Source organism: Bidens hawaiensis, unplaced genomic scaffold, assembly GCF_021521415.1.
Source record: "Bidens hawaiensis isolate Kalapana, Puna unplaced genomic scaffold, B.hawaiensis_p1.1 tig00069174_1, whole genome shotgun sequence".
NCBI lineage: Eukaryota > Viridiplantae > Streptophyta > Magnoliopsida > Asterales > Asteraceae > Bidens > Bidens hawaiensis.
Genome location: NW_027502213.1, coordinates 61,468 through 72,440, shown reverse-complemented (window position 1 = coordinate 72,440; position 10,973 = coordinate 61,468). Strand labels below are relative to the sequence as shown.

Genomic DNA, 10,973 nt, shown 5'->3' with positions numbered 1-10,973 from the left:
ACGGGTTACTAACATAATATTAATAATATTATCTTTATAAATTCATTAGATCTTGATGTTTGATTCACTAAATGGAAGAACATGCTTGCATTATGCTGCTTATTATGGGCATTCAGATTGTCTTGAAACCATTCTTTCTGCTGCCCGGACATCCCATGTTGCTACTTCTTGGTGGGTATCTTTTTGTCTTTAAATTTAAAAAGTATGTTACTTTTTTTTATATAAAATGTTAAAATAATGTAAATCGAATTGCGGGTTTCAGGGGATTTTCAAGATTTGTTAATATTAGAGACGGTGAAGGGGCAACGCCTTTGCATTTGGCTTCACGTCAAAGACGCGCACAATGTGTTCATATGCTTTTAGACTGCGGGGCTCTTATTTGTGCCTCCACGGGTGGATACGGGTGCGTATTCATGACATCGAGAACTGTTTTAACGCCTATACTATTTTTATATATAAAAAAGTAAAAGTTTTAATTTTATGCAGTTTTTACCCATTTTAGATAGAATACTTTTTCATTTTTTAAGTTTTATTTGTTGTACTTTTTGAGACATTTTGGTTATGAGAAGATCACTTTTGGTCTCTTTGGGTTCATCTTGTACGTAAAAAACCAGCTGTCAAAAATGATTACTTTCATATGAAAATATTAAATTTATGTAAACATATGTCAGGGTGTGTATATATAAATATATACACATATATACACATAATATAATACGTTAAACTTATGTAAAAGTACCAAATTTACCAATTATAAAACGAGCCAAGTGGGCAAATGGTACACAAAACTATCTTTTAATATTTGTAAAGTCATTGTATTTTATGACTGAGAAAATTTCTTGGATCTGTCACTGTAAAAGTATTAAAATGGGTCCGTTAGGCGTGACCCATCTTATTTTACTCGTCCATTCGGTCAACTCTAGTATATAGTGTTTTTTTTTCTTACGTGTCGTTCTATTTGCCATCTTTTACAGCTTCCCCGGTAGCACACCACTTCATTTGGCTGCAAGAGCCGGTTCGATTGATTGTATTAGAGAATTATTGGCGTGGGGTGCAGATCGCCTTCATAGAGACGCGTCCGGGTATAATTTAGCTTTCAAATTATATTAATCTTTATATGATAGTTTAGTGGAAGCATAAGTTTCTTGATTAGTGTAATGCATCAAGATTAGCTTCTTATACATGTGCATAAATGCATATTCAGAAATACTTTAGTGACAAAAAAAGAGTAACAATAAAAAGATTGTTGTTCTAATAAATCCTCATGAAAAAAGATTTCTTGGAGTTAGGCTATATTCGTGTAGTTCGTTTAACTTTAACCAAACAAATTGCGATCGAACACGAACAATTAGATGAACGGCGTATTCTTTTTCGTTCGTAAAGAAAATGAAAATATTCGAGTTAGTTTATGTTTGTTAACTAACAATGTAAACAATTGTTCACGAATGTGAACGAACAAACATAACTTAACATACATAGATGGACGGACATAATTGATCTAAAACCAGATAAATGTAATGTGAAGAACACTGTGTTGTGAATAAAATTTTTTATAACTAGACTAAGTTGTAATTGGTCAATTTTTAAATAAATATATTAATGAACGTAAAGGAATTTAAACAAATGTGAACTAACGACATAAATGAACGCAAACGATGTGAACATAAACGAATTCAAATGATCGAACGTAACCGAACTTTCATGAACATAAATGAACGAACAAGACATGCGTTTATATTCTTTCGTTTAACTAAACTCTTTATTTATTATTACTTGGGGGGGGGGGGGTATGATACTTGGATGAACAAATATTTTTTTTCCTATTGAGTTGTTCGTTATTAAATAAACAAACTTCCCGCCGAATAGACATCCGGTTCGTTTACGGACTTGGAGACGCTAAATTTCTTTGTATCTTGCAATGATTATTATTATTTTTTTCAACCTTTTATTTATGCTAATAAATGCAGGAGAATTCCATATGTTGTTGCATTAAAGCATAAGAATGAAGCTTGTGCAGCTTTATTAAATCCATCATCTGCAGAGCCATTGGTATGGCCATCACCATTAAAGTTCATAAGTGAGCTTAATCAAGATGCAAAAGCGTTATTAGAGCAAGCTTTAATGGAAGCTAATAAGGAGAGAGAGAAAACAATATTAACTGGTGCAGGTTATGCGTTAGCGTCTCCATCACATTCGGATACTGGAACCGTTGATGATAATATCTCTGAGGTAATTTCAGTTTTATCATTCTATGTTTAGAAAGTTTAGAGTTTAGAAAGTTTAGAATTTGTTACTATGAAAGCATGAAACATTAGGCAAAAAGGTCTTAAAGGGTTAAAGTTAATGACTTTTGACTTTAAGTGCACATATCTTTGGTGACTTTAGTCAATTTGGAAATCTTGATTGAGAAAGATTAACTGATTAAGATTTAAGCATGCTTGATTTTTTTTATTATTCATTTATTGATTTTTTTTTTTGTTTCTTGGTGGGATTTCACTATTTTGACTATTTACAAATTCAATCATGGGTTTCTCATTAAGCAATAAAAAGCAATGTTGTTGAAACTGGACCGAACCGGCCGGTCGGACCAGGATTCGGTCTATTGATCGGTCTGGTTCTGAGTAGTTCGCTCGGCTAGACCGGTTGAACTGGTTTGCTATGAAATTTAAAAAAAAAAAAAATCTTTTTTTCCAGCCGCCTTTTTATTACAAAAGTTGTTCGGCCGGTGAACCAGCTGCCTGTCCGGTTCGCCATCCGATCCGGTTATGAAAACATTGATAAGGTTTTTAATTTACTATCATTTTGATGTTTCTTGGTGTGATATTATCCAAATACGATCATGGCCTCATAGGTTTATGGCTTTTTGACCTAACAACTAAAAAACATACAATTTACTTGAATTTTTGTGTTTCTTGGTTTTATTATCCAAATTTGGTCATGGGTTTGTCTTTTTTTGCCCAAACAACAAAAAAACATACCATTTACTTGATTTTTGGTGTTTCTTGGTGGTATTATCATAAATTTTCATGGGTTTTCTCTAACTAACAAAAAAATTAATAATTCATTTGCAGGCAAGCGAAACCGAGCTATGTGGTATATGTTTTGACCAAGTTTGCGCCATCGAGGTCCAAGACTGTGGTCACCAAATGTGTGCTCAATGCACACTAGCCTTGTGTTGCCACAACAAACCCAACCCAACAACCACTTCACTTACCGCACCCGTCTGCCCATTTTGCCGAAGCAACATTGCCCGATTGGTGGTTGCAAAAGTCAAAGCCAATGATTTTGACCATGACCTTGACCTTTATTCCTCTTGTAAGCTTCCAAAACTAAGAAAAGCTAGAAACTTTAGTGAGGGAAGCAGTAGCTTCAAGGGTCTTCCGGGTGCACCATCGTTTGGGAAAATGTTGGGTCGGGCCTCCGGGAGGATATCCCTGGTAATATAGATTAATTATAATCATATAACACGATTTTAATGAATTAAGATTTCGGGGTGCGTCAACAAACCATAAGATTAAGACATTTTGACACGTGACAAGCAAGGAATGGCTGAAGAAAGTCCGAGTCCCAGTTGAATACTGGTGAAAAAAATGTCTTCTTTCTACTCTTCAAAATGTTATTTTTGATTATTTGGGATTCTTATTGTAATTTTTCTATCTTTGAAGGTTAGAAAATCCATAAATGCTTTTCTACACCCCCTAAAGATTATTCCCCTACTATATATTTTAGGTAACCCTTATTTAGTTTTTACCTAATCAGTAATCACAATACTCAAAGACTTGTACTCTATCCATCATGATTTGTAGTTTTGTACATTGGCTTTTGGAAAAAAAAAAAAGACTTGCCTTAAGGGCTTTTTGATAAGTATTCGAGTCATTAAATGCTAAACTAGTAAGATGTCTGATTGGCTAAGAGGGTATGAGCCAGTAAATAATGAATGGTGAATTGGACCCCATCTTTTGTAATTTTGTTGCTTGATTATGGGGTGTGTGGGGCATTGTATAATGCAAATTTTTGGTTGTTTTCCTTATTTTATTTTACTTTCAAGAAAATGATTGGAAATTTCAGGTATAGGTGTAATAACTGTTCAAGTCTCCCAAAAAAGTCTGTGTAGTTGTTGGTTTTTTATAAGTCGTGTGATCAACTGATCATGTTTGTTTGTAGATCATTTATTCACTCCTAACTTTAAAGTTTCTGTTATCATTATAAACCAATATAATTTTTTATTTTACAAAAAAAGTACTTCTTTTAACTTAATTTAATACGCTAAAATCATTAAGCTTGTTTCAAATACACAAATATGTAAACCCAACTGTAAATATAAGTTACTGGCACAATCATCATACATGCGAAAAAAAAATTAATATAGGCACATTTTTATGTTGCCCGTTTGATGTTTTTTAATGTGAATATCATGCAAACTCTTTTACAAACAAAGGATGTTATTTTATAAAAACTACGGTATTGCACAAAAGTTGGCATATGCGCAGACATGAAACATAATTTCATAAAATTTTAACCGATTTAATATTTTCATAAGTTTAAAGATTTTACTATGTCAATATTTACTTAAAAGACTTTTTTCATACAAACAATGAAATATGTTATTTTCTTTTTCTTTTTTTACTTTACTAAACCTTAAAGTTTTATTAACGTTTTGTGACTAAAGCTAAATCACACTAAAAAAATGTACATTAGAAAGAGAGAACAAGAGTTATCCCACTTGACAGACACACGTGTCTCTTAAAGGGTTAGACAGTAAATTTGTTAGTGCAAAAAAAAAGACAAAGAAAGCAAGTGCTTGATAATGGTGTCATCCAACAATTGAGAGGGGTGTGTGGTAAAATCAGTCAAGTCAAAAGGAGAAAGAAACACACATGGGAATCAGAAAGAGTGATGTTGTTTTTGGTCTTGTAATTTGGATTGATTGATTGATTATGTCAAGGTGAAAGTGAAAGAGACAAAGTGTCCTTTCATATGATATCTTCATGCTACTACCCTCAAATAAATGATTTTGTGAAGCATGATGGGGACAAAATGCCTAGGATTCTCTCACATTGATAATTCAATTCTTTTTTCAACCTCATTTACATTTACTCATTTTCTTATGTATGATTGTATGCTACAGTTGAAAAAAATATTTTGTTCATATCACTTTGGGCCGAATGGGTCTGATTGGGCTTTTTATTTTAAATAATGATTGGACCGGGGGGGCTGTGTTAATTGGATTTTTTTATATTGGAGGGCCTTATTTAGTTGGGGGCTTCTCTCATTGGGCCTACTTTAGTTATTTACTTCCAAAAGGGTGTATAACTCATAAACATGGAGATTAAGCAACTATATTTGCATGTTATTAAAGTCAAACCTATTATCATGGATCACTTTGCCTCTTCCATATTAATTTTGAAAGGCTCAACCTCTTGGTTTTAATGTCTATATTTCTGATTTTCCACCGGTCGTTTAATCGGCTTAGCTTCAATTGCTTTTAATGAATTCAGTTATTGAAATTCCATCTTTACATGTCATTGCTTGTTACAACTTTAGCATATTGCCATCGAGCCTTCACAACTAATGCTTACGTGGTTACGTGGCCTTGCAAATGTAGCGTGCTATTAAACTCATTCAGCAAACACAATTATGAAGTAATCAACGTATTTTGAACATCACTTAATCACACTTACATTTACATTTGAGACAACTATCTTTCACTTGAATTGCTCATTGGAATACTCTCTCTTTCTTTTCAACCTTTTCATTCTTGTTAATAAGTTTGAGCTTAGAAACGCGTGTTACTTTGGTGACTAGTGAGTTGCTTCAACGTGGATAAACTTTTATCGTATTCGGGATAGAGCTCGGCTTCACTTCAGGTTGGTCAGTAACACTGCCGCCAACCACCACCTCTCCATGAAGAAAAGCGGGCCACCAACCGATCAAAATATTCTTTTATTTTTATTTATTTTCTCCATCAATCTTCATACACCCCTAATAAATCTTCAACGTTTCATTTCAAAACATAAATTAATATTTTTAAAATGCTCATTCTCGTCATCCTTGCTAGATTTTTCGAAATTGCATATTTGAAATGTATGGTCTTGTCATGTAATAGTTTGCTTATACTTATTGTTTAAATGTCATTTTTTTTGCTAGGTTTTTATCATTTATTACATCAATCATCAAATGGGGCAAAGCCAAAAAAACCCCAAAAATAAAATAAGATAGAAATGACACAAATTTGACACAAACCCAACGACTTCAACTGTAACATTTAATAGATTTCGAAAGTTATAAAATAGACACCATATTTTACCGGACACTTCTTTGGACTTTTCGCCACTATCATATCATCTCCCACATGCTTTCATTTATTTCACAACCTTCATTTGACGAAAATACTATTTATTTCACTCATTTAATCTATGATTCAGATTTTCAAATTCAAAACAATATAGAACATATAAATAAATTAAAAAAAAAAAAAACTAGCAATTGAGCTAAGACTAAAAGACAAGTTTTATAATTCGATTATGTTATATTTGTATTAATAACTAAATGAGTTATTAATCCAAACTCAGAAAATGTTTACAAACAATCTTAATTTTAAACATCTTTTCCTCAAATGATCCCATACTAACTAAAAGCAATGTTGTAAATCTAGGTTTCTAAGGCCGAGTACTCTTCGAGTACTCGCTACAAGGTATGGCGCCGAGGAGAGTTTCTTTAACTTCGTCTAGTTACTAAGAATCGATCAAAAGTGGTCAAGGTCAAGCAGAATCACATCTAGTCGGGTAACTTGGGCCGATTTTGACTTAAAATATAAAGCATAATTCATATTTGTATAATATTAAAAAAATATCTTATTTATATTGATATTCATTTACTTTGTTATAAATATTAACATACTTATGATATTTGACATATATATATATATATATATATATATATATATATATATATATATATAATATTCAAAAATTAATTTTCTTTATATTTACCATTTCCGAGTACTCCAAGTACACCCAACTTTCCAGTCAGCTGCCTAGGGTCCATCTAGCGACTTTTGTAAACTTCTAACCCCGTTAGTTTTTTATGATGTGGAATGTATATGTGGCTGCTTACGTATCAAAAACTTATCTTCTTACTGCAAATTAGATGGCTGCTTATGTGGGATTAGCTTTAAGTTAGTGCAGGATCGCTAGAGAAAAATGCGTTTAAAATTTGTGAGACATTTCCTGAATTGAGATTAGTCCCAGCCAATAGATGGAAATTGAGATTATTAAAATCCGATAACTCTAATTGAAATAATCGAATTAAAGTGTATTAAAACTCAACCTTTATATCTTTGTATTTTGGTCCAAAATCTAACTTGCTTTGTCAACTCAAACGAGTTTTAATTAGCCAGACCTAGAACTGAGACTTAAGTTAATCGATAATTAAACGGATTAAACAAAATATCTTCCCGTGTGACAAAAGGAACCAAACAATTTGTAACAATACGGATACGATTAATTATAGGTTTGGTTTTGACCCATATCCAAAACAAATGGCCCATATTCTCCCGAGTGACATCATGCAAGTAACTTGCATTTGATGGCACCAATGAGTACCTAAAAATGTCGTTAGTACAACACAATAACTCTCACCTATATTTTGTGCATTTACTTCCCCTCCTTAAAATCCCAGAAATTGGTTAGAAGTTGGAAAAAAAGATGAAGATCATTAAAAGCGACACTATGATTATGACCTAACCCCACACAAAATTTGAACGAATGCGCGGAGTTTCGTACACCCACGTGTCACACCCTGATACGTCTAGTCTAGTCAAACAAGTAACGCTATAAAGAGCGTAAAATTTGATTGCATTAATCATTTGTAGGTGAATAGCTACCAAACTATGTTAATGAACTTAAGAACTAGTTTATGTGTTACATGTGCTCCTTAGAAGCATAGACTTGAGATGTTTGACTTTTATTTTGTCAAGAAAGTCAAAATTTGACATTTTAAATATTTGACTTTCCTTCTAATTGGAATTGTTGTATGAAGCATTGTATTAATCAACATGGGAATATATTTTTACACAATTACAACTAGTATATCTTGTTTGTATCTAAAATAAAGATATAAAATAATCAAAAATTCGATCACGCGACGCGAGTTTCCTCAATATTTATGTTTCGTTTACTTAAACACTCGATCTCCATATCCTTCCTTCGAGAGAAATGACAATAACCGACACGTCATCATGGTAACGCCTTCGGTCCCCTTGTGGTATTTCTAGCAGCTCATGAAAATCCAAACCTACAATGGAAAAACAAAAAAATGACTCGGGTCACTACAAGTTTATCGGTTTTTTGCAATTTTAAAATTGTTTTAACGGTTTTGATTAGTACCTGCTTTCTTGGCTGCCCGAAATAGTACTTCCTCGACTAAATGTTGAGCGGGATCGCCTTCGGGTGACCATTGAATAAAGAGTTCAACTTCAGAAACCGCTTCCTCGTTTGTGAAGTACTGATATAACCCATCCGATGACAATATCAAAAACTGGTCTCTCGGCCCGAGCTTGTGATGGTGAAGATGCTGGACACAGTTTAGGTATGGCGACGTGCCAACGTAGTCGATTCTAAACATTTCTAGTAAGGCATTGTTCCATTTAGGCTGCAAGCATCAAATAAAACAAGATTTTTAGTATTATAGATGCATTTTACAAAACGGATCGGGTTCAAACGAGTGACGATCTATACCTTTTTAAGATAACCAGCACCGAAAGCTCGAGTGACCTTTAACGAGCCTTTAACACGATCGTTCATAACCGCACAAGGATCATCTGCGTGCTCGGATTTTATTCTTTGAACTTCCTACAAAAGAAAAGGCGAAACAATATATAAATTATGACTAAAACTTTTATGTCTATATGAATAATGTATGAAACGGTAGCGTTTGTTTAAGGTTTAAGGTTTAGGGTTTAGGATTTACCTCTGCAACCGACGTACTATGATCAATGCTAAGTTGGCACGCGGTCAAGCTAGGATTTATCGCGCCATTATCAGTGTTTGAATCCTCAAGATCGTATAAAGTTTCTTCGGTAATCCGTTCAAGATCTTGCATACAAAGATCGGGCTCGGGTTTTTGAGCTAAAACGGCTCGGCTATCTCCTACATTCATCACATATACATCTTCACCTTTCATTAACATAACAAGAACACACGAACCCATCAACGCTAGTTCGGGATTTTCAACGAGCATCTGGTCCGCAATATCCAAAAACGACTCCTCGGTTTTCTTTAATCCACGCGATAATGCTTTCAAAACCTCCGAATGATTCGAATCCGACCCGTTTGAATTCGAATATTCTTTTAACCTCCGGTCCAATTCTAATCGTTCCCGATCGAACTCACACTTCCACCAACGCGTATTCTCCGACACGCGATGTCGGCTCTTCGAACCCTTGCCTTTCTTCCTTCGTGGGCCCCGCAAATCCTCGGTTCCGGACGGATAACTTTCTTGCGAATCAACCAAGTTTGGATTCGAAAACCGATTCGTTTCCCTTTGATCATCGCCACTTGACTCGACTGATTCCAAAGATTGAACCGAAGAACTCGAACCCGACGAATTCAAATTATTATTATTGCTATCATCCCATAACAATCCTTTGAGTTCTTTATAAACCGATTGATACAAATTCGACGACAAGAAATCGGGCGCATCCGGCCCATTAAACCCGTCATAAATCCCGACAAACACCCACCCGTGTTCTTCGGATACCACAACTTGCACGCGATCTTCACCCGCCTTCCCACACGCCCATTGAAGATTCTGACTATGATTAAAACACTCATCATCATCAAGAAAACTACTCTCGCTACTCAAATTCGCACTACTAATCGTTAACTCATTCGTTTTCTCAGAACCCCCACCGGTCCAATCAGGTTGTTTTATAGAAACAACCCGTTTAGTGACCGGTGTGACAGGGTTCTGAGTAACAAAAGTCCTTGAAATCGCAGTCTGTAGGACCCGCATAAAGGACTGTTTCCTCGATTTTTGTGAGCAGCTTCTTGGAAGTTGCTCCTGTTCGTGACTACCCTTTTCCAACGACCCAGAAAGGGTAGTCAGGAACAGCGGGCCTGATTGAAACCCGCGTTCAATCGGGCCCGACAAAAACCCGCGTTCAACCGGGCCCGAGTACGGAACCTGACCCTGACTCGAATACAACGGGCCAGAGTTCACCGAGCCTCGGGGCATCGGTTGAAGCGGGATCAACGCGAAAGACGTCGAGCTTTCAAAAGCGGAAGCTCGATTGTCGATCGCGTTGTAGATATCGAGAACCGAAGTTGAGAGAGGAGTGGCGGTGTTGGCGGAGACGGCGGCGCCGGAGATTGACCGGAAAGTTGTTTCTTCGGCGGGTTGGACGGGTCGGACGTAGCAAAACGAGTGACCCAGATCGTCTAACGGGTCGGGTATGACAACCGGAGCTTCTTTTCGCCGGTGACTTACGCCGGTGAAACATATTGTTAATTTCCCAACTCCATTTCCCATATCAAAATAATATTACAAAACGACGGCGTTTTGTGAAATTGAAGCTTATAAGAACAAATTTTATCAAATTGTTGTGAAATTTGGATATTATTTAGAAGGGATTGAAGAGAGAGAGGTGGAGTTGACTTATGGGTTGGAGATGTTTGAAATGATAAAAAACAAGGTTTTTATTACGGCGTGTACTTCTATAATAAATATTTAAATTAATGATTTAATATTGGAATTGAATTTTCTGTTTTTTTTGTCTAACGCCACTGTGGTTTGAAAAATGGAAAGTTGACTTTTGGGTGTGGGTTTAAATAATAATATTAAAAAGAGGGTTGACAATGGAAAGTTGAGTTAAAGGTTGGAATCAGGAGTGGAGCATCACTTGAAGTGGTGGAGCGTGGGGGTCACCTTCCGGTGGTAAAGACATCATAGATTTATACCAAGTGGATGGTTAA

At 35.2% G+C, this 10,973-nt stretch overlaps 2 protein-coding genes across 2 annotated transcripts; one reads left to right on the top strand and one right to left on the bottom strand.

Moving 5' to 3' along the window:
- The first annotated feature begins 55 nt into the window (after positions 1-55).
- LOC143605364 (putative E3 ubiquitin-protein ligase XBAT31) lies at positions 56-3,446 on the top strand. The gene is made up of 5 exons (XM_077081511.1): positions 56-171; positions 263-403; positions 975-1,082; positions 1,968-2,229; positions 3,072-3,446. The coding sequence occupies exons 1-5, from the start codon at positions 56-58 to the stop codon at positions 3,444-3,446; spliced, it is 1,002 nt and encodes a 333-aa protein (XP_076937626.1).
- A 4,538-nt stretch (positions 3,447-7,984) lies between these two features.
- On the bottom strand, positions 7,985-10,542 carry LOC143605363 (putative protein phosphatase 2C 4). The gene is made up of 4 exons (XM_077081510.1): positions 8,971-10,542; positions 8,739-8,852; positions 8,388-8,652; positions 7,985-8,295 (listed from the first exon to the last, which is right to left on the bottom strand). Exons 1-4 carry the CDS (start codon positions 10,528-10,530, stop codon positions 8,180-8,182), a joined length of 2,055 nt encoding a protein of 684 aa, XP_076937625.1. The 5' UTR covers positions 10,531-10,542; the 3' UTR covers positions 7,985-8,179.
- Between the last annotated feature and the right edge of the window lie 431 nt (positions 10,543-10,973).